Raw genomic sequence first — 23,162 nt, forward strand, 5'->3', positions numbered from 1 at the left:
AGCAAAGGTTGCGCGGGAGAAAACGGAAAAACGCAAGACATTTCATCTTCCGAAAGAACGCTTCCTTTTGGCACGCTAAGCAGGAGCTCTCCTCCTAGCTCTAATAAGTATATTTTCTTCAAAATCATATCGTCTGCGAAATGTTTCCTGCAAACTACATCCTTTGTGCTGAGCGTACGGCCCTTCCTAGGAATCGCTTGAGCCCGGCCTTTGAGGCGTTCTGGATCAGAAGGAACATCGAACAAAATTAATTTTTCTTTGCAGGTCTGGTAACCTGACTTGCAACCTCCAACGATGCATTGCCTGCCCATCGTCGCTTGCTGTGTAGTCCTGTTGTTTCGTGAGATTTGCACATGGCTGCTCACCAATTAAAGTTCATTTGGCAGACGGCAATGTTCACAATATGTTACTTTCCTGTTAAGCGAACGCGGCTCCGCACGCAAGAAACTAACAATTTATATATATATATATATATATATATATATATATCAGTGCATACATCTTGCCTTGTCCTATGCCAAGATTTCTTCTTACTGATTTAATGCTGCGTCCGTATTTTACGGCTTCCTCAATCTTTCCCACGTTATAATTTCGAATATCCCTTACTTTTTTCTTGTTGATTAGTTTTGACAGTTCAGCGAATTCTATCTGATCTCTTGAGTTGGGCATTTTCATCTTCTGTCGTTTCTTTATTAGGTCCTTTGTTTCTTGGGATAAGCATTGGATCTTCGTCGGAGGATCTTCGTCTGCTTCTTCGCTGGCGCCCGTCAAAGCAGGTGACGGCGCATGGCGCGTGGACTAGCGCGCGTCTTCCTTCCTCTTTCTAATTATGGGGCACCTGCTGCAAGGTGCGGCAATTTATATATATATATATATATATATATATATATATATATATATATATAGCAAGGACGTATAAGGGGGGGGGGAGCTCTCTCGTCTAGCCAAAATGAAACTGTTCGCCCACTTTCGCACGTGACAAAGAAATACAAGTACAAGTTCGTGGTGCCGTGGGTGCACGGTCGGCACAGCGAAATTCTTGTAGTTCTGTAGAGGAGCACTACAGGTGAGCTTCATACATACTGTATATCAACGATCTGTGAACCTTTCTTGAGCGCCGCTTTGCAAGCCACCGGCCACCGGGCAACAACAGTATACCGAGCTTGCGATTTGCCCAACCAAGGCACGCTGCCAAGTCTGCGCGGCACGCCTTTGTATTTTACGTCAAAGATAAGAACGCCACATGTCCCTATAATAAAGGGGGAGTGGGAGATATGGAAGGCGAAATGGCAGGCCATACAAAGAGAAGAGCTGTAACGCTACGCGACGGGCGTTCTAGTTTGATGTGACAGAGAGCTGTTTCCGAAAGTTCACACATTCCTTAAATTATTCACCACAGTTGACATTGCGTGTAAATACATGTTTTCCGAACATGACGGCTGAAGAGCGGCTTATTCGGCAGTATCTCATGTCCATTCACCGGCTGCCAGCCAACACCGACAAAGTTATCTCCATTGTTTCGAAGAAGCCGCGACGTATGAAGATCGCGATAGGAAGGAAATGTTCCAACAAGGGACATAACGATACCTTTTAAAAGAAAAATGATGTGTAAAATAAAGGCAGTGCTGCTATTATTGTCATAATGTTCAAAGCATGTGGGTAGAAGGTGGTTTGGCGTAGTAGAATCACAATGCCGTCTTCTCATTGAATATTCTGACGTGTCCTAATCTGCAAGGGTATACGTTGCCGCATCGCTGAATAAAATCATCATCATCATCAGCCTATATTTATGTCCACTGCAGGACGAAGGCCTCTCCCTGCGATCTATTCCAACTTGCGCCTGCGAATTTCCTAACTTCATCATCCCTCCATTCTGTAGCCCTAATGGTCCACCGGTTATCCATCCTACGCATTACGTGGCCTGCCCAGCTCCATTTCTTCCGCCTAATGTCAACATAGAATATCGTCTATCCCCGTTTGTTCTCTGATCCATACCGCTCGCTTCCTGTCTCTTAACGTTACTCCTAAGATTTTTCGTTCCATTGCTCTTTGTGCGGTCCTTAACTTGTTCTCGAGCTTCTTTGTTAACCTCCAAGTTTCTGCCCCATATGTTAGCACCGGTAGAATGCAATGATTTTACACTTTTCTTTTCAACGACAGTGGTAAGCTCCCGGTCAGGATTTGGCAATGCCTGCCGTATGCACTCCAACCCAATTTTATTCTTGTGTAAATTTCTTTTTCATGATCAGGGTCCCCTGTGATTAATTGACCTAGATAAACGTATTCCTTTACAGACTCTAGATGCTGACTGGCGATCCTGAAGTCTTGCTCCTATGCCAGGCTATTGAACATTATCTTTGTCTTCTGCATATTCATCTTCAACCCAATTCTTGCACTTTCTCGATTAAGGTCCTCAATCATTTGTTGTAATTCGTCTCCATTGTTGATGAATAGGACAATGTCATCTGCAAACCGAAGGTTGCTGAGATATTCGCCATCGATCCTCAATCCTAAGCCTGCCCAGTCTAAGAGCTTGAATACTTCTTCTAAGCATGCAGTGAATAACATTGCAGAGATTGTGTCTCCTTGCCTGACCCCTTTCTTGATAGGTAACTTTCTACTTTTCTTGTGGAGAATCAAGGTAGCTGTGGAATCCTTGTAGATATTTGCTAAGAGTTTCACGTACGCCTCCTGTACTCCTTGATTGCGCAATGCCTCTATGACTGCTTGTATCTCTACTGAATCAAATGCCTTTTCATAATCTATGAAAGCCATATAGAGAGGTTGATTGTACTCCGCAGATTTCTCGATTACCTGATTGATGACATGGATATGATCCATCGTAGAATAGCCCTTCCTGAAGCCAGCCTGTTCTCTTGGTTGGATGATCCATCGTAGAATATCCCTTCCTGAAGCCAGCCTGTTCTCTTCGTTGGCTGAAGTCAAGTGTTGCCCTGATTCTATTGGAAATTATCTTGGTGAATATTTTATACAATACTTAAAGCAAGCTAATGGGTCTGTAATTCTTCAATTCTTTAACGTCTCCCTTCTTATGGATAAGTATAATGTTGGCGTTCTTCCAGCTCTCTGGTACACTTGAAGTTGTGAGGCATTGAGTATAAAGGGCCGCAAGCTTTTCAAGCATGATATCTCCTCCATCTTTGATTAAATCTACTGTTATTCCATCTTCTCCAGCCGCCTTTCCCCTGGTCATGTCTTTCAAGGCCCTTCTCACTTCATAGCTAGTTATAGAAGGAGCTTCTGTATCCGGTTCATCACTATTTCGAATGAAAGTAGCTTGGCTGCTTTGAGAACTGTACAGGTCAGTATAGAATTCTTCCGCTGCTTTTACTATGTCATCGAAATTGCTGATGATATTACCATGCTTATCTTTTAGTGCATACATCTTGCCTTGTCCTATGCCAAGCTTTCTTCTTACTGACTTCATGCTGCGTCCATATTTTACGGCTTCCTCAATCTTTCCCACGTTATAATTTCGAATATCCCTTACTTTCTTCTTGTTGATCAGTTTTGACAGTTCAGCGAATTCTATCTGATCTCTTGAGTTCGAAACTTTCATGTTTTGTCGTTGCTTTATTAGGTCCTTTGTTTCTTGGGAGAGCTTCCCTACTGGTTGCCTTGGTGCCTTACCTCCCACTTTAATTGCTGCTTCTGAGATCAGTCTAGTTACGGTTCCGTTCACTACCTCTATGTTATCTTCATCTTCTTGTTCTAAAGCTGCATATTTGTTTGCGAGCACCGGCCTGAATTGGTCTGCTTTCACCCTTACTGCGTCTAGGTTGGCCTGTTTCCTCTTGACTAATTTCACTCTTTCTCTCTCCAAATTGAGAGAAATCCAAGACCTCACTAACCTATGGTCACTGCACTTTACCTTACCTAACACTTCTACATTCTGCACTATGCTCAGATCGGCAGAGTATGAAATCTATTTCATTCCTTGTTTCTCCATTAGGACTTTTCCATGTCCACTTCCTGTTGATGCGCTTTCTGAAGAATGTATTCATTATTTGGAGCCTATTCCTTTCCGCGAATTCTGCCAACATCTCTCCTCTTGCATTCCTAGAATCGATGCCGTAGTTGCCAATTGCTTGCTCACCAACCTGCATTTTCCCCACTTTTGCATTGAAGTCGCCCATGACTACAGTATACTGAGTGTGCATCTCATTGCTAATTCGACATCTTCATAAAACGTACTGTTCTATTTCTTCATCATCGTGACTGGAAGTTGGGGCGTAGGCTTGTACTACCTTCATTTTGTACCTCCTATTCAGCTTTATTACGACGACTGCTACCCTCTCACTAATGCTGTAGAATTCATCAATGTTGCCCGCTATGTTGTTATGAACTAGAAATCCTACCCCGGATTCTCTCTTTTCTGGAAGACCTCTGTAGCAGAGGATGTGGCCGTTAGTCAGCACTGTGTAAGCCTCACCAGTTCTTCTAACCTCACTAAGGCCAATAATATCCCAGGCAATGCCTGATAGTTCCTCAAATAGTCCTGCTAAGCTAGCCTCACTCTAGAGGGTACGCGTGTTGAACGTTGCCAGGTTCAGTTTCCATTGGTGGCCTGTCCGGACCCAGGGATTCTTAGCACCCTCTGCCACGTCGCAGGTCTGACTGCCGCCTTGGTCAGGTGCTCCGCAGCCACTGGGGACTGAGGGCCATGGGTTAATTGTCGGAGTCATGAGGGAGGTTGTGGCCGAATACTGCACCAGGGAGGCCAATTCCTGTTCTGGTGAGGGAGTGACTTTGATGAAGCTTAGTGGGCCTGCCTAGTTTGGTTGCACCTGAACTAGTATAGCCCCACTAGCTCTCGGCAATATGTATTTTTTGCCGGTGTCAGGCACCACTCCATGCCTGAAAATGTAGTGGACTGGAGCAGGATTCGAACTTCCGACCTTCAGATTTGAGGTCGGGTGTTCTACCTCTTCTCCACGCCACCACGCTGAATAAAATACTCTATGTTTACTTGAGCTTTAAACGTTATCTATGGCTGTCGGTGCGTCCTGCTGGTCTTTCGCCAACGTGTTGGTATTTCAGACTTGTCTGGTGCGTTAAAGACAAAACTATTAACAGAAATACAGACCGCAGCGGTACCGTTCATGTAATCAATGTTTCACGCTCCTTCGCACATTTGCCTGCCTATATATATTCAACTAGACGCCATTTATGCCATAATGCATAAAAGCACATCGAATCTACAAGAACAGGCACGCGCGAAGCGTTTGTTAATGATTATACTGAATTTCGCTGTAGCTTAATTAGCTATTGTAGCTACGAATCTCTAGCTTAGCACTGTGGGTAATGGTGGTCACCTCGTCATTTTGCTCGCCCTTCTTATTCATGGCCAGGTGACTGAGTACCTGCACAAGCAGGTGGCTCTCAGCCCCCACAGCTTGCACTGCCACGTCCGGCCTGGAGACCTCGAGTCTTCCTTCTGCATGGACTCCACCGTGATGATGACTTCCCAAGTCATGCGCGCTCTGTTGAAGGCGGCGGCCACGACCAGTCACACAGGGGTATGTGCCTCGTTTTAAATGCTCCGTTCTTTCTCTATACCACACGAATTAGCTATTCGCTCCACATAGATGCCAACATCAGCGTTAGATGTTTTCTTTTTTTTTTCATATTGCGCGTGTACAGCGCCGCAATCTCAGAATAAATCGTTCCGTCGGAGCATGCCCTTCTCACGTGCCTTCCATAGCAGAGAACAGACTATAAGGAAACTCACCGGAATTGGCATCACCACGCAGGGTTCACGTGAGCATTCCGTACAGCTCTTCACCCAGAGATTTCGGGCTTGCTGTACCGATCTCTTGTGAAAACAAAAAAAAGAAAAGAATGTGCCTAATAAGCGTACGTATTTCTCAGGAATCGTTGCTTGTTCTGCGCAGTGTTCCTCTGTACGACTGCCACTACTCCTGGTCGTATGGTACCTAGCGACAACTATTCGAATAGTTAATTCGCCGCTGTATTGCAAAAGTTACAATTAAAAAAAAAAGGAAATCATTCACCGACGATTACGATACTCTCTAATGCGAAGCTCCATACGTGTTTTTATATCGCGATAAATCAGCTGCCGCGGACAATCTGTCTCGTGCAGCACGTTTCAAAGGGAGCGAAGTGTGGCGCGACTGCCTCGCTAATCGGGAGATCACGAGAAGCAGCGGGTGGGTGACGTTTGGGCGCTATTCACAGCAGCCGCCGCAGACAGACCTCCGCTCATGCAGAGCTTTGCATATATGGTATCGTGGATGAACAGACGACGGCGCGCTACTCTGGCGCCATCTCGTAGCGGTCGTTGCCGTCTTGCGCGGCAATACGCTTTTGTTCTCCCGCTTTCGCCATACCCCCCTCTTCCTCCACTTACCGCCTCATGGCTCCGCTCCACCCTCTTCCACCCCTTTCCTCCTCGCGTTCTCTTCGCTATCACCGTCTTTCATCGCCCGCTGCACACCGCGTTCGCTATTTTATGCTGTTTGCTAGTTCGCTCGGTTACGCCGAAGCACAACGCCGACGCATAAACGGGTGCCTAAGAGCTGCGCTCCAAACGTATTCGGATGGTTGGAAACACTACCTCGACAGTTAGTACCGCCAAAGAATATTGCTTGGTCGTATCCAATGAGCACGAGTGAAACTTCATCGCCCGCTGCACACCGCGTTCGCTATTTTATGCTGTTTGCTAGTTCGCTCGGTTACGCCGAAGCACAACGCCGACGCATAAACGGGTGCCTAAGAACTGCGCTCCAAACGTATTCGGATTGTTGGAAACACTTCCTCGACAGTTAGTACAGCCAAAGAATATTGCTTGTTCGTATCCAATGAGCACGAGTGAAACTTAACCAGGTAATAAATGGAGCGAGTGGAACAGCCGGGAGAAGCTAAGTTCCCATTTGAACGTGGCAACGCTTGTTAGCACAAAGTTGTGGTTTACGATTGCCTTAACGGCCACTTGAGAGCGCCTGCTTGCTCCCATCGCCCTTGCTAACAGAATGCACGGCGTAGAGGAACTGTGCAGGGTGTTTCACGTAACTTGAGTCAAACTTTCAAAATATGCAAATGCCGCGTAGCTGAACAGAACCAAGGTAATGTTGTTTGCCGTCGCTTGGAGATACTCTGATTATTTTTTACATTCCGCCTAATTACATAATTAGGATTCATTAATAATCAACTTCTCAAATATTATACATAATTGGATGAAAAGTGTCAATGCGAAAATTGCAGAACAAGATGAAAAACTCCCGATACAGCTTTGTGTTGCTCAATACGTGGTACATAAAAGTGTTTTTGTGAGCGTGAAAGAAGCCCACGAATACACGCAAAGTGCGTCAAGCGGCCAGTTGCGCGGCACTTTGCGGCAAAGGCCTAGGCTTCAGCCGCGTCAAAAACTGTTTATTTTGCAGTTCGTGTGATCCAGAGAGTTCAGCAACAGCGAAGATAGTCATCGAGTTGTGCAAACCTTTCGTGTTTCTTCAATTCGCGCGGTCGCTTACTGAAAGAGACGGAGCACGGGAAGTGTGTTTTGTGCATGGCCACTTTTGCGAGCATACCGCAAATTTCTGCACTCCTTGCAGGCTCTCCAGATGAGCTACAGAAATCGTTAGACATCTGTGGCGGGGCGATGGGGCGACTGCGACCGAGTTTCAGCTCCACAAAGTGCGTGGTGTTGGTTTGGGGGGCATGCGACGCGCGGCTCGGCGCAACATGGCGCCTACAGAGCGACCCAATGCTCAGGAGCACCTGCACAAAATATTTGGGCATCAGATTGGCAACAAGCACAGACTACCTCTCGACATATGACAGAGAGATGAGAGGAAAAGCAACTAGACATAAGGGAGTTCAGTGCCAGATGCCCTTGTGGTCATACAGCCGATATGAGGTGATGCGAGTGCTGTGGAAAACTGTAGCAGTGCTGGGCCTTAGGTGCGCTAACGCCGTACTATGCCTCTCCTCAGGAGCGCGGGAATTCCTAGAGAGGCGCCAGAGACCAATAGGCAGGCAGGTGCTGGCGGTTCACAGGCTCACACCCGTGGAGGCGATACAGAAGGAGATCGGATGGTCCTCCTTCACCGCTAGAGAGGCGGATGGCGAAGGCGACGTAGGAAAATCGGCTCCTGAGGATTCCGGGAAAGAATGTCGCCCGACACATGCTGATGCACACCATTTTCGCCGAAATGTCGACGAAAGAAGGACGGCCGCACTGCGTCGGCGTTTTGGGCTGGGGGCGGTGGCGCAGAAGCCGAGGGACCCAGTGGGCGAGGGAGTACGGCTCCAGGTGCGACAGATGGAGACAGCTGCGTGGCGGAAAGCCGCAGAAGTCGTCCCTCGAGTTGTATCGTAGTGAGAAGCTCGACAGCCGTACGGAATGCTGCTACGACAACTCGAAGGGAAGTACACACTGTTGGCAGAGGCGAGAGTTCGAGAGCGCGCTTCTACGAGGTGATGATGTTGGAGCCCCTCAATCTTCCAAAAGTAGTGCCATTCTTAGATGTTTCCGCCGCCCCGCCCTCCCCGCCGTTACCTCCTCGCCGCCTCCTGTCGCCCCAGCCTCCTCCGTCCCCCCTTTGGCCAATTGGTGTGACGTGGAAGCACGCGTTGCGCTTCTGTATATTTTTTTTTCCTTTCCAGCGCGAAAAAGCCGCCAGGGGGCCACGGAGTGCGGAAGCGCTCCACATGGGCTCCTGCTTTCACGCTAATTTCCATGGTCCAAGGCTTGAAAAGTTCTTGGTTTTTGTGCTCGCCGATTCAGCAAGTCACAAGGAACGGACTGACACCTGCCATTAAGCAATGAGTGGACATCTACCGCAATCGAACTGTTGACATCTCGAGGCTGCAACCCTCCATGCTAACCCTAACGCCACGGTAGCCTGCCGAGCGCGTGCACGCGCTCGGCTCGTGCCCGCGTGGCATGCGCACGGCATCCGATTGTGAGCGTCGCGTGCCTACATCGACGAAGAAAGCGTCGAGGAAAACACCACCTGATCTTTGCCGCCTACACTTTCGAGGAAAACAGATGGCTACCCAGCTACAAGAGAAACCGTCAAGAATTCAAACCGATGGACCGGACGCGAATTCCGCAACGACGTTGGCACGGCCCTACGATGCTAACAGCGGGAAAACAATCTAAAACCAACACATTGAATGGCTGCAAGTCGGACGCAAGAGAAAACAAGCATCGGAACCCATAAAAGCGCACAACGAAGTGCCGAAACAAGACCCTAAGCCCACACCGCAACCGTCAAAACAACGCAACCAGAACATGTCGCCTTTCCCAACCGACGACTTGAAGATTGTCTACAGGCCACAAGTCGGACTCGACTTATCGAAATGGAACCTAACCGCAGTCACCCACGCCACCGGAAGATCCAGCGGTCTCACGCAACAGGACTTCCCCGATAACGTTTGAGTTCAGACGAAAACGTCATCATTGCGAGTACCGCCGACGCTGAACGTGCAACCAATCTCAAAAGCATAACGACCATCCAGTTAGGCGGCACCTTCTTCAAGGTGAACCCCCACGTGAGACATCCCGACGACGTAAGCAGAGGCGTCATCTACAGTCTCTTGGCAGGTACCAGTAGTGCCGAAATCGTAGCTGGCCTCAGAGTCGATCCCAGATACACAGTTCTCGGCGCATGCATGCTCGGTCGATCATCTACGGCCGTCATCACTTTCGACGGGTCACACGTCCCGTACTACATCACCTACCAAAGTGGGGACTATCGCTGTAAGCCCTATCGAAAGTCCATGCAGTACTGCCGGACGTGTGGTGCCATCGGACACAGACAAGACATCTGCCTCAGTCCCAGAAAACACTTCTGCTGCAAGTGCGTACAAGACGCAGTACTCGAGGATCACGAATGCCTACCCAAGTGCAAAATATGCGAAGAAGCACACGAGACTGCCGGAAAGGAGTGCAAGAAGAAGTTAAGACCCAACCCACCAACTTACCAAGTGAGACAACAACTTAACAAGGCAAAAGTCCTAGACAGTCATTGGAATTTAAGCAGCGATGACGAATTTCCCAAGCTAGAGAAACCGTCCACAAGTTCGGGCAGTGCACCGCGACGCCATGCCGGCCGAAGCAAGTCTAGGTCTAGGTCTAGGTCTATCGTACCATCGAGGTCCAAGTTTTGCACGAGATCCTGAACGCGCTCCGTTCAACGAGTCAACTATGCTGCTGCAGCGCGGGGTTACTCTCACAACACGAGCACTTCGGATTTCTCGACTGCAGACACCGCGGCGCTCAGGGCTCTGGAGAACATCGTTCGAAATCAGCAGAAGGCGCTGCAAAGCCTTCGTGACCAGATCCAAAGCCGAGGCGCCGTCATCGACACGCTCACACAACTATGCCAAGAACGAGAAGAAATTATACAGAAGCAGAATGACAACAATGAGAAGCTCACTCAATTATGTCAAGAACAGCTACTAGCTAAACAACAAGCCAAGAACCTCATGAAACAAGAAGTTGAAGCTGTCGTGGAGGAGAAGATTGTCCACGCCATCGAAACGAAACTCGAGGTTCTAATTGAATCGAAGCTCACGGCGATAGTTGAGTTCAAGCTCGAAGCAATCGTACAAGCGAAATTGCAGCCAATCCATACCCAAATCGGCAACAAGTTCACGACACTCAGCCACACCATGGACACACATACAGTCCAAATAAATGAGATGAAATCCCAGCTCACTAACTTCATAGTCCATGTCAGGAACAACTACATGAGCCACGCGGAACTTGAGGAAGGGCACGGAAGGAAGAAACGACGGCCACACAGCAAGACGCCTTCCCGCTCGAACTCTCTTGAACGGGAGCACGTTAACACACCTGGGACTCCTGGGGATGGCAAACCCTGACTGCAAAACGCCGATTTCGCAATAGACTTTCCACATCTGGCACTGGAACTGTGAATCCTACAGACACCGCTTAGCAAATCTACAAGAATATCAAGACAAATCAACCAGACATCATCGCCTTCCAAGAGACCAACACCAAAAAAGTTGGGCTTCCAGGATACAACAGCCTCACCATAACCACAAGAACCGCCATACATCTCAAGCAGACAATTACGGCCCAAGAACACAGGATAGAAGACACCACGATTGAGAACACTAGCGTGGAAATCAAACCCGACCGCAAGTCGCACCAAAGCCTCTACGTGGCTAACGTAACAGCCCACCGCGAGACCATCTCGCCGACTACGATCACTTCATTCGCGAACAACGAAAACGCACAAGAGGCCACCGGCTTGTAGTCGTAGGGAACGTTAACGCCCCGCACACCGCCTAGGGTTATGCCACCACTACGAAGAAAGGCGCGAGAGTCCACGACGCCGCTCAGCAACACGGCCTCACGTTGTGGAACGATTTGCTTCAGCCTACGAGAGTGGGAAACAGCGTCTCAAGAGACACCAACCCCGACCTTACCTTTACGCGGGACGTGAAGAACGCGATCTGGACCTGTCTCCCAGACACTCTTGGTAGTGACCACCACATCGTTCAACTCGACATCGAGCACCCACGTCGGCCGGCCACGACTGGCACGGTAAGACTAACGGAATGGAATGCCTTCAGAACCGAGCTCGACGATCAAACAACCATATCGGACATCGACGCCTGGCTCAAACATATCCTGGATACCGCCGAACGGTTCACAAAAATCATCCAACTTGATGACGACCACCCCTTCATAGACACCCACCTACTACACCTCTAGGAGGCCACAAGGGCCCTACTCAAGAGATGGAAGAGGCAGAAACTCAACATGCAACTCAGGAACGCCCTATTGACAGAACAGTCGCAAGAATATGCTGAACAGCTAGCGAGACACAACTGGCGTGCCTTTTGCGATAAGCTTTAGGATACGCTCAGTACCAAGAAAACCTGGCACCTGCTGCGCGCTCTCCTAGACGAAGGCCCCACCAAGACGTAGCAACGGTAACACATCGGTCGATTAGCACACAACTACGACTACCTACTCCGCGAACTATGCAACAAGCTCCGCGGTCCTTCCCAACCAGCGACAACTCCACCACTCAAAGAATATGAATGCAGACTCAACGCTGACTTGGACCGGCCCTTCAAACCAGCAGAGCTCCGAGCAGCCATCTCAAAACTCACGAGAAACACGAGCCCAGGCAGGGACAGGATAGTGAACAAGCACCTACGACAGCTGCCCCAACAGGCCTTGACGGCTCTCCTCCGGTATTACAACGAGTGCTGGCACAAAGAAGAGCTGCCGGCCGCGTGGAAGCACTCGGAAGTGCTCATGATACCAAAGCCCAACAAGCCCACAGCTCTCAGGAACCTGAGACCAATCTCTCTCACTTCGTGCGCTGGTAAGCTGTTTGAGCATATGGTCCACGACCGGCTCACATCGCACTTGAAAGACAATGGGCACTATCCAGACACCATGTTCGGCTTCCGCCAGCTTGTTTCTACGCAAGACGTCTTTCTTCTCCAAAGGATGACCTCATTGACCACCTCAGCAAGAATAGCAAGTCGTGCGTCCTTGCCATCGACGTGAAGGGTGCATTTGACAATGTAAGCCACAAAGCAATACTACAAAACCTCGAGGAGACCGCCTGCGGTTCTAAGACCTGCGGCTATGTCCGTAACTTCCTCACCGGCCGGACGACCATGGTGGGGATATCCAACTTACGCAGTAAAAAATTCAAGCTGCCGAACAGGGGAACGCCGCAAGGCTCGGTCGTGTCGCCCCTCCTATTCAACGTGGCACTCCTTAAGCTCCCCCGGCTTCTCGAAAACATCCCAGGCCCGTGTCACGCCTTCTACACGTACAACATCACGCTCTGGACGCGAGGCACGAGCACCGGAGAGCAAGAACGTTGCCTTCAAGAAGCGGTTGATGTCATTGAGCACTACCTTGATAGCTGCGGCCTCCACTGCGCACCTGAGAAATCGGAGCTACTCGTACTCAAGGCACGCACGAGGGAAATGAATACCTCCCACCTGCGAATCTCCAGACCCATGTGTCACGCTCAACGGGATCCAAATACCGAAGGTCGCCTCGCTTCGAGTACTCGGCTTGCACCTGCACCGAGACGGATCAGGAGTCGCCACGCTCCCATGGCTCCAACGCACAATCTCCCAACTCACATACCTCGTAAGGAGGGTAGCCAATCGACGCAGTGGCCTCAAGGAGCAAGACACCCTGAGAGTCGTTCAAGCTCTACTGACTAGCAGAATAACGTACGCAACCCCGTACCTGGCTCTCCAGAATTGCGAATTCGACAAGCTCAATGTCATCATCCGCAAAGCTACGAAGCTCGCCATGGGTCTACCACCCGTTGCATCTACCACCCGACTTCTCAAAATGGGTGCTCATAACACCTGGCAAGAGCTGCTGGAAGCCCAGAAGACCAACCAACTCGAGAGGCTGAAGCTCACGCCGACGGGCAGATCGGTCCTTGCGCGCCTCGGCTACTGAGAACGCTACATCTTCGACGCGGACCGCAAGGTCAAGATACCGCCATGCATAAGAGAATCCCTGAGCATCAACAAACTACCGCGCAACATGCATCCCGGGGACGCCGGCTCGCTCGAGTCGACGCCATCCGAAGACGCCACAAGCACGATCCAGATGCTCGCTGCGTAGATGCGTCCAAATACCCGGGAAAAACCGCTTACGCCCTGAGTGTGGTTGACTCGAGAGGCAAAGAACTGGCATCCGCCACCGTCAGGGTGCGGAAATCGGAGACCGTGGAAGAAGCGGCAATCACCCTCGCCACCACCACGAGCACGAACGCGGTCGCAGTCTTCACGGACTCCCAATCCGCAGTACGCAATTACACGAGAGGCCGAATATTGGTGGAAGCAGTCAAAATTCTGAAGAAAAGAAGCACTCCGTCCCCTTACACCTGCGTCACGTGGGTACCAGGGCACGAGGGGCTCGAGGGAAACGAAGCGGCACACGCCGCGGCCCGCGATCACGTTAACCGGGCCTTTCATCTCACATTCGCAGGAGGCGTGCCGACTCTTTACGAACGGCCGCCTTCCATTAAAAATACGCAACCTATTAGGAAGGGAGCTAAAGAACACTTATAGGCTGGTCTGGTGCCCGGGACATGCTGGCCTAGAGGGTAACGAGAGGTCGGACACTCTAGCTCGAGAGCTCACGAACCGAGCGGAGCACCAGCCGCCCTCTCAATTACAACCACCCCACACGACACTGGATGGCCTTCGCGGGGAGGAAGACAGTGATCCTGCTCGGTTGGATCCGCGCGAGATTCTTGCTTATCAGCGAGACGCACGGCAAAAGTATGGCGTCCCCCACAAACCTCTTGAAGTGGAAGACGCAATGGACCTCTGTAGAATTCAAACGGGGGTCTATCCAAATTTATTGCGATAGCAGAAAATTTTTCCAACTTTGTACGGGCACGATTGTCCGTGGTGTCGCGATTCGCCACCAACCCTCTACCACGTCTCATGGGGATGTAGTAAAAGGCCAGATAAACTAAATTCTTTACAGGATATATAGGTATAGACTAGAAAGCTCTCCGGAGCAATGGGAGGCACTCCTCGTTCGCTCAGACCCGGAAGTGAAACTAGCGCTTCTGGGCCACGTCCGGCTGGCGGCAGAAGCCAGTGGAGCTCTGGACTTGGGGCCCCACCCATCTAGCTCCTAAACCCCTTCCCTTTTACCTCAATAAATGTTAGTCTTCTCGCCGCCCCGCGAGATCCAAGACCGCCCGGTGAAGCAGCGGAAGCGGAGACAATACCCCCCACGTATAACGCCATCCTCCAACACTACCGAATGGGATGCAGGGTGTACCCGCCACCTCACCCAAAACTGACCAAATAGGAAAGCACCGCATTCCGAAGACTGCAGAGCAACACGTACACCCATGGGATCCTCATGCATCGCATCCACCCGACAATACACAACTACAACTGCCCGATCTGCGTCGTGCCAGACACTCTGGCTCATTTACTACTCGAGTGCCCGTGGCGCCCCGAAGACCCCATTACCAAGCCTACAACGACCGAAGACGTGAACCTCCTCCCCGAGACGTGGGAGGCCAAGATCTCCACCCCGGCCCTGGACGACCAACGACGTATTGTCGCCAGAGCCCGGGATGCGGCCAGAGGATTCCTGGAATGCGGGACCCTCCCACCTAGAGTGATCCACAGCTCAAACGCTCGGGAACACTGTCTCGAAAATTAAAATTTATTTCGTCATCATCATTTCCAGCGCGCTCCGACCGCCATTCTCGGCCCCGTGCGACGGAAGTGCTGTGCGCGCAAACGGATTAATCGAGTGCGTTAGCGGACCAGATCAAACGTGTTAGGGACAAGAACTTCATTGTGATGCCGTGCTGCTGCGCCTTCGGTTGCCGCAACCGACAAGGCGAGGGCAAATGGCTTTTAACAGCGAAGCCGTTTAAGCCAGCCGTAATTTGTGCTTTGTGGTTCGTATCAGGAAACTATCAAAAAATAAAAGAAAATAAACTTTCTTGCCGAGGCGGGATGCGAACCCGCGTACCCACGGTCACAAGGCGAGCGTCGTAACCACTATATAGGCTATACATCCACGCATGCAGAACGTGCATTTATGCGAACCATATGATTGCGTTCGAGCGTCGTCGTCTTCGTACATAGCTGGCGCGTTCGCACGCTCGTGCTCTGCGAGGTGAAGAAGAGTTCTTGCACCCTATGCTCAGGAGAAAGAACTAAAGAAAATGAGAGCGAGAGAGAGAGAGAGACGCATTCACGGAGCGGGTCTGCTGGAACGCGTTGTCGGCATTGCAACGTGGGGGAACGCGGTGTCGGCATTGCAAGCTGCGCTATGCAACGCGCAGTGACGGCCGTAAGTACGTGACGCGCGAAAAGAAATTATCAGCATCATAAGTAATAAGATTAAAAGTTCGCGCGCACTTCTGGAAAATGTTGGGCTACGATCGCCCAGCTTCGCTCCTTCAAGCGCTACGCGGCCGAGTGCAAGGTTAAGCGTTTTTTTTTTTTTTTTTTTGCCATCCGACGAGCGCAACGCACAACGAAAGTTCGGCAGCATGTTACAGTCCAGTAACACGTGAAGGCGAAAGCCTGCTGCACACTTGGTAATGCGTCGTCTCGCATCGTCGCGTTGCTGCTTTCGCAGTTCGGCTTCTTCGACTCGTTTTCTACGCTCGTGCGCTCGTTTAGCGGAGTTAGACTCGCGCCAATGACGTTTCTCTTGACCTTTGCGTTGCATCCTCTCAACAGGGATATAAACATATGCTGTTCTGTGTGTTGTATGGGTGATTTCAATGAAGATATGCACTGTTGGCTTCACTTTGCTGAGGGCTTGTAGCCATTCCGGGTATGAGCCATTGCATATTTTGCTTGCTTGCGGGGTATGAGCCATTGAGAAGAAGGTCACGTGGTTCTTCTTGTGCCACTAGACTAGACGCCGCGTTTCTGTACTTTGTATGCGTGATTCTAGTGAATGTGTGCACTGTTCGCTTCACTTCGCTGAATGCTTGTAGCCTCTGCATTACGAGAAGGATCAGCCATTGCATTTTTGCTTGCTTAGAGGGGTATGAGCCATTGCTGATGATGGCCAATTTTTGTACCACTCAACCGGACGACGCGTTTTTTTCAATGTCATCGGTGGTGTGAGCCACTAAGGCTTTCGCCTTAAAAATTGTGGATGCGGAGGATCGGCCGGGCAGACTTCAAGGGGGTTGCAAAAAACGCATGGCTTTGTGAAGTGCCACGGTTCTTCATTACCTCTTCTACTGAACCTAGTTTACGCCTGCCTCTTTAAAAAAGTGCTTGCGTATGTGTCCATGTTGTGCGCGGTTTTTAGCGCGTTTAATGTGACTTTTTTCGAATGTGCCCGCTTTGTTTCATAGGGGTTTTGTTTTGCTACGAAAGTGCCCGCATCTGCAGCTGGCGTGTGACATAAAATAGACTTTATTCAGTCCATTTTTTTCACCTCCAACAGAAGTTATCACATTCTCGACGCTTTTGCAAGGTTCACTGAGGCTTACGAACGCACTCGTTTAGTTTCAATGTGCGCGTACATGTATTGATTTGGTTTGTGGTGTTTAACACATTCAACACCCCGAAGGTCGTAGTGGATGGCTCCGGATAACTTAATGTAGGTCATCTGGGGATGCTTAACGCGCACTTTGATCGTACAGTACACGGGACTCTTGCATTTCGCATCTATCCCGGCTGCTGCCAGACGCGACTTCGGAATCGGACGGATGAGCAGCGGCTACTTGCATGTTTTGTGTGCGAGATTATCATAGCAGAGAATGGCCCCAAAGGACCACAGGCCATAAGGATTACCATTTTTACTGCTGAACATTAACATTTTTATGCCTCCGATTAAGTAAATGGGTACAGCAGGCACTGCTGCACTGTACGTTGCCTTGCATCTCTTGCGACGAATAATTTCGCGGTTTTTTATTATGGAGTGCGGACGCAGTTGCCGTCCTTGAGCACCTTTATTAAACCCATGTGAGGATTGTTTGGTCGTACAACCCTCTTGTTCTCTCTGTCTCTAATAAATGGCTTCAAAATAGTGTTCGAGCTATAGGGACACTGCTTCCCTGCGATAACTTACTAAGCAAAAGAATATAGACGCGCGCAGTTTGCATATATAAATGAGCACTTTACCAATAGCGTTACTGGTGCTAATGGGGGGAGGGGGATAATTATTTTCTGAAATTCTGTCCAGTTTTGGCATCCAGTTGGTTCTTGCTATCAAATTTCAACCTCTTGCACAGTAATAACCAAAATAAATTAACAAAGATTTCATGTGCTGTGATAGTACCGGTACGTTGTTCACATTATAAATACCGTCTACGTGTGAAAACATTGCTCATGGCCGCCAGAACCCGTGCATCAGCTACACACATCTGTAAAAGGCGCAGAGCAGAAGTGGCCTAGCTGCTAAGCATTGCTGACCCAAGACAGTTGGAATATTTCACGAATATTCTGCAGGTACGTAAATGAACCTACGAAACCACGTTCACATACTTTCGCGCAGTGAACACTAATTGAAACTATGGCACGTGTTTCAGCAAACCGCGTGCTTTCTTCGTGGTTCTGCAACGCGAACTCTCAACGTGCGGACGCTTTACGCCTGAAATAATGCTAATTTTCTCTGTTCTCTTGCGCAATTCCAAAGCGGCATTATTAAAACCAGTTACTGAGCGACGAAGCAAAGTCTCGCCTCAAAAAGTGCTCCACAGGGCTCGAACGAAGCTTTCCGCCGATTTCCACCGGTAGCGCGTTAGCCGTCGTCTGCTACGGCAGGTCCGACATAGGCGGCGCTACTGTCGAGGTCGCGCTGACCGCGCCGAGCGGGACATCGGAACGAAGAAGGAGGGAAATGGTTGGCGGTACTTTTAGACATTGAAGGGCTTTAGTGGATTTCGACAACGTGCACCCTCTGTGGGAGGTCGGATGAGACACTGAGTCACGTGCTACTGGAGTGCGGGGGAATCGTTACCGCCAACCCCCACATCCGCGCTGCCTACCGCACTTGGGTTGAAGACGGAGGACGGCAAGGAGGTCGGGGCAGTCGAGGTAACCAAGAGGCGCATCGAGTTTTGGTGGTAGCATGAGGCAGTGCGCCGATGACTATGCGAACGTTTTTCGTGAACTATGCGAAAGTTCACGAAAACGCGTTTCCCTGTTTGTTTCTTGTTTTTTTTTTCGTTTGTGGTCACGCCGGTTTGGACACGGCATAGAGTTACTATACTGACACAAGAGGACAAGTTACCCATAGAGCCCACGAATTGAAATCGGTAACCGCAAGAGCACCGCCATCTTGCTACGCTGAGGTAGTCAGCTCCTGAGATGCTTGTTACACTTGGCGTCCATGGTCAGTTTTAACCTGGAAACCTATAGCTTGCAGTGGTGTGTGCAGCCGTGTGTGTGGGCATTTTGTGGGTGTGGGAGGTATTGGCCGTGCAGCCGTGCCGCTGGCATTCATGCAACCGAAGGATGATCCTGTTAAAATTTTCGGTGGTATGTGATTTTCACCGGTCACGCACTAGCGAAAATACCGTATAGGCACCGGGCGGCCGTCGTGAGGCGCCAGCGGCGCGCCGGCGATGATGGTGATGATGATGATTTATTGGCATCCCCTTTGAAACGGGGTGGCGACAAATAGTCACCTAGCCTGCTTGATTTAATCAGGTATACTACACATGTTCTTTATCTAGCATTTTTGTATACCTCTCATTATCTTTCTTTTTCAAAAATTTTGCTTGTACCGCTGCCTATGATTTTAAGAGATCAGGTCGTATCCATCTTTTCCCTGCTTTTTTTCCACCAGTACTCTAATCGTCTCTTGCTGATCTCTACGGCTGATCTGTTTATGTTTCCTTCCACTTTAAACCCAAGCGCTTCTGGGAGTTGCACGTTACCTACGGTTCTCGCTGGGTGGATCCCGTGATATGGATCCCGGGTGGATCCCGCGATATGCTGGCGAACAGCGCCGCGAACGGCAGCTGTCGGAGCACTGGCATGTGAAGCAGACGACGGGACGACGGCGCTCGGTGCTTCCAGTGATTTGGCACTGCGGGTTTTAAGGGCTGACGCACCGGAAAACGCATTTTCGTGTGTCTGGTTTTGAGAAAGGTCGTCACTTGTACGAGGCAGATCACGTGCATCCCCACACTGCGCCGTGAAGTCAGGTGTTCCTCAAGGCTCTGTCTTGGGACCATTACTATTCCTAATTTATATAAACGACTTGCCTGCCGTAATTAATAGTTCTATTAAACTTTTTGCCGACGATTGCGTTATATACCGTGAAATAACTAATCAGCATGATAACTTTATGCTTCAGTCAGATCTAGATAACATTTCAAGGTGGTGCTCACAATGGCTAATGTTCTTAAATCCGACTAAATGCAAAATTATGTCTGTCTCGCGTCGGTCAAACTCACCCACTCCTTTCGGCTATATTATCAATGAAACCAACCTTGAGCACGTGACTTCCTATAAATATCTTGGAATTCAGCTAAACAGTAACCTTTCGTGGCATGCGCACATTGAACATAATCACTAACAATGCAAACAGATCTCTTGTCTACGTTCGCAGGAATTTTTCTAAAGCCCCACCCCATTTGAAGTTACTGCTCTGCAAAACACTAATTAGACCGAAGCTAGAGTATGCGTCATCTGTCTGGGACCCTGGTCAAAAAACATTAGCAGACACCATTGAGTCAGTTCAGAACAGGTCAGCACGTTTCATCCTATCAAACTATTCTCGCACAGCTAGCGTTTCTTTAATGAAGTCAAACATTGGCCTTGTTAATTTGCAGCTTCGAAGAAAGATTTCCCGTCTCTGCCTTTTTCAAAAAATCTGTTATCAAAATAACTCACTTAAACAAGAATTTATTTCAGAACCTTCGTACATGTCGTCGCGTCTTGATCATCGGCTTAAAGTGTTCATTCCTTTCTGTCGCACAAATGTTTTCTCCGATTCATTTCTTCCAAAAACCAGTGCCGAGTGGAACCGCCTTCCCCCCTCCATCGCCTGCATCGAGGAAGCATCATCTTTCAAGATTGCAACAACTGATCATATTTTGAGTTTATCACTCTAAATACTACAAATTGTTTGACCATGTTGTTTTGTTATCGTTTATTGCACCCACCCCCTCTGTAACGCCCTTCTGGGCCCTGAGGGTACTGTAAATAAATAAATAAATAAATAAATAAATAAATAAATAAATAAATAAATAAATAAATAAATTTGTGGCATCAGGTAGTATATAAAGCAGAAAACGAGCGCAAATTGCGATGCAAATGCACCACGCGAACGGAGTTCACCACGGCAAGCTATGACGTGAAACTCCAGAAGTTATATTCCAGATGTTATTTTATTGTGCGCGTTAACATTCTCGCGTATTTAATCATTTAAATAGGCGAATAACACAAAAATTATGGACAGAAAAAAAGGAGACATACGTCTTCCTTATTCTGTTTCTTGAGCTGTTTCGCCGATCGCACATGTATCAGTAAGTTCCCGTTCTCTGTCCGTTGCAGTTCATTTATCTTTGCAATGCTTCCCCATTCTTAATTGCTTATAAACTAGCCAGATCTTCAGGCACAGCCCATTTTATATAGCTTAGCGCGACGGGAGCTGTCGGTGGCGGCGAGTGTGAACACGCCAGTGCGTTGGCGTTCGCCGTCGATGCACAGCACAGTCATGTGCCGGACGCAACCAGAGTTGGGAATTGCTAGGAAGGCAAATGTACATTAAAGGCAAGACTGATACACTGATAAGAAGGCAAAATGACTACAAATCTGAGTGTTCACCTTCGGTGCCCAAGCTCCGGAGCCGTTACATTGCGGAGGCGAAGACAGGCAAGTGGTACACGAAGCTCTTGCGTATGAACGGCTTTTTTATTAACGTTAGAACAACTAGACCATAGAAAATCAGCGTCGGAAATGTACAGTGCCCAGCGATTGAAGCGCTGGCAGCGCGCGGCTGCCGCCGTTTTTTTTTTTTTTTTTTTTTTTTTTGCTTTTGGCCTCACAGGTGAGCGCCGTGGGACCAAATGCAGTCATAATGCGTTACGAAGGTTCTTGCTTTCACTCTACACCACAATGCATCAGTTTGGTGTCCCCAGCGCTTACAGTCAGCGCCGCCACATGCCACATGCCGGCCGCCACATGCCATTACATTCGCGGCGCCGCCGCATGAAGGCGCCACCGGTCCAAATTCATCCCGCGCCCGGTGCCTATAGCTGTTAAGTAGAGTGTACTAGAATATGGTCGAGTGGGACGAGCGGCTGGGGCGGCGCATGCTTTGCAGTGAGGCGCCCGACGTGGAAAAATACTGGGGCGGCGTTGCGGTCGAAGTGGATTGGGCCGCATCAAGGTCGCGCCGTTGGAAACTGCTGGCGATACTGCTCGGCAGGGTCATTAGTACAACTTCGCGCGCTGGTATTTGCGTTCAGACCAATCAAATGGGGTTCATAATTGCATATGACATGCATTTATGCCTTAAGAATAAATTCCTTTCCTTTCTCTTCTTTATTTATATTTTGTTATTTTTTAATGCCGCTCGGTGATTGCGCGTGCATTGCGGCCGCAGTGTCGGCTTTCGTTCTACTATGTTATTGTACGGTTCCCTTTGGAGAAAAAAAAATTTTTCTCGTTCTTCAAGCGACAGGTATCTCTCGTGTGTATTGTTGTGCATATAGTTTTCTATCAGTAGGTCTGACGAAACACAGACGAAGCAACATATGTAACCTTCCTGCTTGCCGCTTCAACCAAGTAAAGCATATCTGCCCCATCCGGCGCCTTGTACTTTGATTTACGGGAAGCACTGGTATAGATTAAAAAAAAAGAGTAAACTGCAGCGCAACATTCCATTCAAGTTTCCGCCTTTCTCGCGTCAGAGAATGCAGAGTAATTCGTACGGGGTCATTTATTGCAGTCGGACCTCGAGCGCTGAAAACGGTTTTAGTTAGCCATTCTATATGCTAATCTTTGGCCGTAAGCCGTACGTGGAATTTTTTTTCAGGCGATACTTCAAAAAAAAAAAAAAAAAGAACAGAAAGAAACAAAGAAAGAAAGAAAGCCTGCGCGGTAGCATAATTAGTGCCTATATCGTGGATACGGCGTCGCGCTGCTAATTCTGGAGCTCGCGTGTTCAATCCAGGTCGCGGAATTTGATGGGAACGAAATGGAAAGAGGCTCGTGTGCTTCTATTTATAGGTGCGCGTTAAAGAACCCCAGGTGGCAAAAACTAAACCGGGTGTCTCATAATCATATGCCCAAGAATTTGCTTATATTAAAAAAAGAAAAAGCAGGTGGCTACGTTCTTCGGCTTATTTATGGAGGTGTAAACAACATAAATTATTCTCGAGTCTGATTTCCGAGAAAAACATGTTACGCTTGTCAGGGAGGAAGCGTGCACACCGCGTCTCGAACAAGTACAACCCTTTATTCACACTCCCCGGCCTCCCACGACTCCTTCTCCATCCTCACGATGTCGCTCCGTCCAGTGGCGCCATCTCTCGGCTCCGTATCGGTGATGATGTCGCTCTGTCCGGTGGCGCCATTTCTCGGCCTTGCGGTGGTTGTCTCCGCCACACAGTCCTTACACGTCTCCCCCCCGTAGAACGTGAACCCGTCGCGGGCATGTCCAGTCGAGGTTCATAATACGC

At 49.2% G+C, this 23,162-nt stretch overlaps 1 protein-coding gene across 1 annotated transcript in view; it reads left to right on the forward strand.

Moving 5' to 3' along the window:
- The first annotated feature begins 1,432 nt into the window (after positions 1-1,432).
- The window catches only part of LOC119441337 (uncharacterized), a 63,728-nt gene continuing 41,998 nt past the window's right edge, over positions 1,433-23,162 (forward strand). The window contains exons 1-2 of the mRNA XM_049662664.1: positions 1,433-1,504; positions 5,373-5,540. Coding sequence (XP_049518621.1) covers positions 1,433-1,504; positions 5,373-5,540 — 240 coding nt within the window. The remainder of the gene's footprint in view (positions 1,505-5,372; positions 5,541-23,162) is intronic.

Source organism: Dermacentor silvarum, chromosome 2, assembly GCF_013339745.2.
Source record: "Dermacentor silvarum isolate Dsil-2018 chromosome 2, BIME_Dsil_1.4, whole genome shotgun sequence".
NCBI lineage: Eukaryota > Metazoa > Arthropoda > Arachnida > Ixodida > Ixodidae > Dermacentor > Dermacentor silvarum.